Source organism: Haplochromis burtoni, unplaced genomic scaffold (assembly GCF_018398535.1).
Source record: "Haplochromis burtoni strain Fernald_Lab_line unplaced genomic scaffold, NCSU_Asbu1 Contig_1230, whole genome shotgun sequence".
Taxonomy (NCBI): domain Eukaryota; kingdom Metazoa; phylum Chordata; class Actinopteri; order Cichliformes; family Cichlidae; genus Haplochromis; species Haplochromis burtoni.
Window position 1 is genome coordinate 50,099 of NW_024583591.1, and position 6,948 is coordinate 57,046.

The 6,948-nt window shown below is 39.5% G+C and overlaps 1 protein-coding gene across 1 annotated transcript in view; it reads right to left on the bottom strand.

Annotated features, from left to right (window-relative positions):
- gal3st4 (galactose-3-O-sulfotransferase 4) overlaps positions 1-6,948 on the bottom strand; it is a gene marked incomplete at both ends in the record, with an annotated part of 16,374 nt that overhangs the window by 6,873 nt on the left and 2,553 nt on the right. Inside the window, 1 exon segment of the mRNA XM_042216740.1 lies at positions 1,694-1,810. Coding sequence (XP_042072674.1) covers positions 1,694-1,810 — 117 coding nt within the window.

Sequence of the window (6,948 nt, forward strand, 5' to 3'; positions counted from 1 at the left end):
CTGTGTTTTACTTGCATCTATTTGAAAGAGTGAAAACACAAAACATTATTTTATTTTATGTGCTGGAACATGCAGAAAATAGATTTAAATGTTAAACATTCTTCCAGTCAGAGAATGTCGCAGTATATTTAATTTTGTGCTTGATGCATAAAGTTAAAAGATTAAAACTAACAAAACAAGTTTTTCATTTGATTACATTTTATATGATGGATTATGCAGAAAAAGTAGAACTGGGCTGAAAGGTCTGTTGCTCTATTACATATTCAGGTTGTTTATCATGGTTTTAAAATGTAACTAAGTAACTAATTACTTTTGAAAATAAGTAATCAGTAAAGTAACAGGATTGCTTTCTTGGAAAAGTAATCAGTAATTAGTAACTAATTACTTTTTCAAATAACTTGACCGACACTGCTCTCCATTCTTCCTCCAGACTCTAGGACCTCGGTTTCCAAATGAGATGCAAACTTTGCTCCCACCAGAAACTGGACTTTGTGCCACAGATTAACAGAGCAGTTCTTTTATTCTTTAGCCAGGTGATTCTGTTTGTTGTTCAGGATCAGCTTGACATGAGGAATAGAGCATTTGAAGCTCAACTCCAGGATCCGTCTGTGTGTTGCACTAACTCCAGCTTTAGTCACTCCTTGTGAAGGTCTCTCGCACTGTTGAACGGCCTTTTCCTAACAATCCTGTCCAGGCTGAGGTCATCCCTGCTGCTTGTGCACCGTTTTCTTCCACAGAACTTTCTATTAATGTGCTTTGATGCAGCACTTTGAGAACATCCAACCTCTTTTGCAATTACCTTTTGAGCTGTTCCCTCCTTATGGAGGCTGTAGTGATGGTTTTCTGCACAACTGTCAGGTCAGTAGTCTTCCCCATGAACCAGACTGAGAGACCATTTAAAGGCTCTTTGCAGGTGTTTTGGATTAATTAGCTGATGAGAGCGTGACACTTTGAACCTACGATATTGAACTTTTTCAAAATATTCAAATTTGCTGAGCTTTTGAATTTGAAGTTTTCATAAGCTATAAGCCATAATCATCAAAATTATAACAAATAAAGGCTTGAAATATCTCGCTTTGCATGTAATGAACCCAGAGCAGCATCTAGCAGTGTGGCTGTTATTTTACTATTACTGTATTATAGTATATATATTGCTATATGCAATACTGTTGAGCATGTATTTGCCTATGTAGAGCTTACAGCGAGGGGGTTTTCAACCACTGCAAACGTACTCCTATGCTGTAGTCCTCCACAATACCAACTGCATGGATGATGCTGTATGTCAGTTAATGCCAACTGGTTGACAAGTCAACAAGTACTAGCGCGATAATAGTTGACCAGGAATGAGACAAGTACAAAGACATTACACACTCGTTTATGCTGAGTTAGTATGAAACGTAGAGAGAGCTGTTTATGACCACAAACCAGCGATCTCTGTTTCACTTTCGGTCTGTACAACTTCACTTTTCTTCACAGATGGACGAAAAAAGGACATCCAATGGTTGTACCAGCTCTACCACATATTTGTGACACTGTTACCATGTGACAAAAACCCACTCTAAGAAACACGGGCAGCCCACAGTTGTCCATGAACTGCCAACATAATTTCCTCATAATAGAGAGAAAGAAAACTAAATCTGACGCAAAAATGTAAAAATCCAATGCAGTTCAAATTGAAAAAGCAAAACCATACCTCTTGTTGAAGATGATTCCCAGCAGCTGGGTGGCAAAAGCAATGGCCACAAAGAATAGCAGCGCTTTCCACATCCAAACTGGACCCAGCCGACCACAAACCAGCGATCGCAACATCCTGTGAGGAGGAGAGAAGGATGGATGAATGGAATGATGCACATAGTTGTGAGCCCAAAGCAGTCAGTGGAAGAGGAAGATACAGAAAAAGAAGGGGAAAAGTGTGTGGAAAGAGAGTAATACGGATGGATGGATGGATGGATGGATGGATGGATGGTAGATGGATGGATGGATGGATGGATGGATGGATGGATGGATGGATGGATGGACAATGGATGGATGGATGGATGGATGGATGGATGGATGGATGGTAGTCAGACGATTGGATGGATGGATGGACGATGGCCATCCATTCCATCCATCCATCCATCCATCCGTCCATCCATCCATCCATCCATCCATCCCCATCCACTACCATCCATCCATCCATCCATCCATCCATCCATCCGTATTACTCTCTTTCCACACACTTTTCCCCTTCTTTTTCTGTATCTTCCTCTTCCACTGACTGCTTTGGGCTCACAACTATGTGCATCATTCCATTCATCCATCCTTCTCTCCTCCTCACAGGATGTTGCGATCGCTGGTTTGTGGTCGGCTGGGTCCAGTTTGGATGTGGAAAGCGCTGCTATTCTTTGTGGCCATTGCTTTTGCCACCCAGCTGCTGGGAATCATCTTCAACAAGAGGTATGGTTTTGCTTTTTCAATTTGAACTGCATTGGATTTTTACATTTTTGCGTCAGATTTAGTTTTCTTTCTCTCTATTATGAGGAAATTATGTTGGCAGTTCATGGACAACTGTGGGCTGCCCGTGTTTCTTAGAGTGGGTTTTTGTCACATGGTAACAGTGTCACAAATATGTGGTAGAGCTGGTACAACCATTGGATGTCCTTTTTTCGTCCATCTGTGAAGAAAAGTGAAGTTGTACAGACCGAAAGTGAAACAGAGATCGCTGGTTTGTGGTCATAAACAGCTCTCTCTACGTTTCATACTAACTCAGCATAAACGAGTGTGTAATGTCTTTGTACTTGTCTCATTCCTGGTCAACTATTATCGCGCTAGTACTTGTTGACTTGTCAACCAGTTGGCATTAACTGACATACAGCATCATCCATGCAGTTGGTATTGTGGAGGACTACAGCATAGGAGTACGTTTGCAGTGGTTGAAAACCCCCTCGCTGTAAGCTCTACATAGGCAAATACATGCTCAACAGTATTGCATATAGCAATATATATACTATAATACAGTAATAGTAAAATAACAGCCACACTGCTAGATGCTGCTCTGGGTTCATTACATGCAAAGCGAGATATTTCAAGCCTTTATTTGTTATAATTTTGATGATTATGGCTTATAGCTTATGAAAACTTCAAATTCAAAAGCTCAGCAAATTTGAATATTTTGAAAAAGTTCAATATCGTAGGTTCAAAGTGTCACGCTCTCATCAGCTAATTAATCCAAAACACCTGCAAAGAGCCTTTAAATGGTCTCTCAGTCTGGTTCATGGGGAAGACTACTGACCTGACAGTTGTGCAGAAAACCATCACTACAGCCTCCATAAGGAGGGAACAGCTCAAAAGGTAATTGCAAAAGAGGTTGGATGTTCTCAAAGTGCTGCATCAAAGCACATTAATAGAAAGTTCTGTGGAAGAAAACGGTGCACAAGCAGCAGGGATGACCTCAGCCTGGACAGGATTGTTAGGAAAAGGCCGTTCAACAGTGCGAGAGACCTTCACAAGGAGTGACTAAAGCTGGAGTTAGTGCAACACACAGACGGATCCTGGAGTTGAGCTTCAAATGCTCTATTCCTCATGTCAAGCTGATCCTGAACAACAAACAGAATCACCTGGCTAAAGAATAAAAGAACTGCTCTGTTAATCTGTGGCACAAAGTCCAGTTTCTGGTGGGAGCAAAGTTTGCATCTCATTTGGAAACCGAGGTCCTAGAGTCTGGAGGAAGAATGGAGAGCAGTGTCGGTCAAGTTATTTGAAAAAGTAATTAGTTACTAATTACTGATTACTTCCCAAGAAAGTAATCCTGTACTTTACTGATTACTTATTTTCAAAAGTAATTAGTTACTTAGTTACTTTTTAAAAACATTGATACAACCTGAATAGAATAAAGCAATAGATCTTTCAGCCCAATTCTACTTTTTCTGCATAATCCATCATATAAAATGTAATCAAATGGAAAAACTTGTTTTGTTAGTTTTAATCTTTTAACTTTATGCATCAAGCAAACATTAAATAATGCGACATTCTCTGACTGGAAGAATGTTTAACATTTAAATCTATTTTCTGCATGTTCCAGCACATAAAATAAAATAATGTTTTCTGTTTTACACTCTTTCAAATAGATGCAAGTAAAACACAGCAGAAAATAAATAAATCAAAGACTCAGCAGCTCTTAAATCTATTGTCACCTGTTTAGCAGGAGTGGGGCGGGTGGAGGTTTGCCCACAGCGGTCATGTCAGTGGGAGGATCCGGGGGTTTCTCTGTGAATGTCACATTCCCGTGGCAGCGTGCTCGCTGCTCGCTCAGAGTTGAAGTTTAATTTTTCGCTGTAGAAAGAAGTTTTCTTCCCACGCAGAGTGAACAGCAGACGCTGATGTTTTTGTCACTTTTTACAGAATCAAACTCAAAGTAATGTGATTACTTCCACGCTTTAAACGCTGCATGGTCGTACTCTCTCCATTGTTGATCTGCAAACATCTGTTGCTGCCACGGACGTCGCACGGGCTTACGTCATTGTCATCAGACACTCTCAGAAACAAAATCATGACGGTTTAGTAAAACCTTGTTCAATGACCATGGGATAATTGTGCTTGATTGGCCAGCAAACTCACGTGACCTGAACGGGCTTTGCCAAGAGAAAGATGAGACACATGAGACCAAACAATGCAGAAGAGCCGAAGGCTGCTATTGAAGCATCCTGGTCTTCTATAACACGTCACTGCTGACGTGCCACGCTGCACTGAGGCAGTAATTCATGCAAAAGGGGCCCAAGACAAGTACTGAGTACATATGTATGGTTATACTATCCAGGGTTTTCATAAGTGTAAGCCATGATCATCATAATTATAACAAGTAAAGTCTTGAAATATCTCGCTCTGCATGTAATGAGTCTACATTAGTTTCACCTTTTAAGTAGAATTACTGAAAAATTTTTTGCACTATATTCTAATATTTCGAGTTTCACATGTACATGGTGAGACCCAGGGAAAAAAAAGTATTTTGATTTTGATTTTTTTCAGATAAATCAAGTGTTGGGATGGTAAAAAACACATTACAAAAACAAAATTGTTTTTAACTAATTTTATTTAAATTTTACAACATGTGCACTACAGTGCACAAGGGGAGTTCATTGATCACGAATGTGAAACTAACAACATTCAAGAGCTATTTAAGAAAATTAAATGCTCCACTGAAATTTTTGTAAGCAGGATATTAAAACTTATTTATATAACAATATCATAAAAATGTAGATCAGGGATCAACTTAGAAGTCACTGACACTTCACTAGCTGTAAGCCATTGGTTCAGGAACAAGTGATTGCACTGGGCTTTCTATTTCACAAAAGTCAATTCATTTATGATATCTGAGGAAGTACTGTGATTTTTTTATTTGGAGACACAAAGGAACATTTGGCACTTCCCACATCTCACATATGTTTTACTGTTGCACCCAACTATTCTACAACTGAAATGCCTTGGACTGTTAACCATTTCAGGCAAGTGGAGTGAACCATATTTTGTTACACTCTCATCTGGTTGGGGCTTCCTTTTCTTGATTTTTGGAGAGAACTCTTCATTACTGGTATTATTCAGGTCTTGTTCACATGTTTGTCCCTGGTTTCTCAGCCAAGAGGAGCTTGAACTCCAGATACTGTGAGTTCTTTTCACATTGAGATCATTGACAACTTTCAGCAAAGACGTGATCTTGTAGAAACAATCAGGTGTCATGGATTCAGCTATAATTGCGACTCTTGTTTTTTTACTTTACTGGAAAACATTTCTGCATTTTACCCATATTTTATTTTTAACTCAAAATCAAAAATTCCAGATTCTCCTACATGTTGGTTTTGGACCAGATAGGACGACAGATTTCAGGTGGCCCTGGATGGATGGATGGAAGAATCAAACACAGTAAGATAATGTCATTAAAGTGACAGGATAGGATTTGAAGAGGAGAAAAGGCATGAAGAGACGGGGACAGCTGGATGAGTCATAAAACAAAAACGACTTAAGTATCTTCGGGAAGGAAACCAGTCTGAAAATAGATCTTGTATTCCTTAGATTCCTATGGATGGATGGATGGATGGATGGATGGATGGATGGATGGAAGAATCAAACACAGTAAGATAATGTCATTAAAGTGACAGGATAGGATTTGAAGAGGAGAAAAGGCATGAAGAGACGGGGACAGCTGGATGAGTCATAAAACAAAAACGACTTAAGTATCTTCGGGAAGGAAACCAGTCTGAAAATAGATCTTGTATTCCTTAGATTCCTTAGGTACTGTTGTCCGGTTCATTCTTATAACAGAAGATGAATAAACTCAAAGCATACTTTTAACCAAAATTTAAATACTAATCAGTTAAAGGTTCAAGTTAATTTTACATAGCACCATGGACTTTTCCTTGGCTAGGAAAGGCTGCCACTCACCATTGAACAGAGTTTTTTATAATGTGGCACAAACAAGGCATGAATGTGATTGGTTTGAAAAAGTTGGGGAGGGGTCACAGTTTAAACCTGGCCTCCCTACTGGTCTTTGGTCTGGTGTCTGGCTCATGTTTCCCCTTACACTTTGTGCTTGTCTCTGTAATGAGAAGAAAGAGGACTCCTCTCTACTTTACCATGGCAACCGCCTCTCTTCTCGAGTCAGTCCACTGGAGAGTGAAACTCTTGACACCTTGAAATTTTTGTACCGTGCTGCACCATCTCCAATGAATTCATTCCCCAAAAATTCCTAAGGGGGGACGGGGGGGTCCTCCCTGTTTATGCTGTGTTTTAGTTAGTATCCGTGTACCAGTCTGCCTCTGATACCAGTGTCTTGTATTTTTCCTGTGGGTTTATATGTATGGGTGTGGCATTTTCTTACAACACTCTATTCTATGATACATATTTGTGTAGTAATGTTAGAACAAATTATGAGGTAATTGTGAAACCTAAAATAATGGGGTGTATATGTAATAAAGA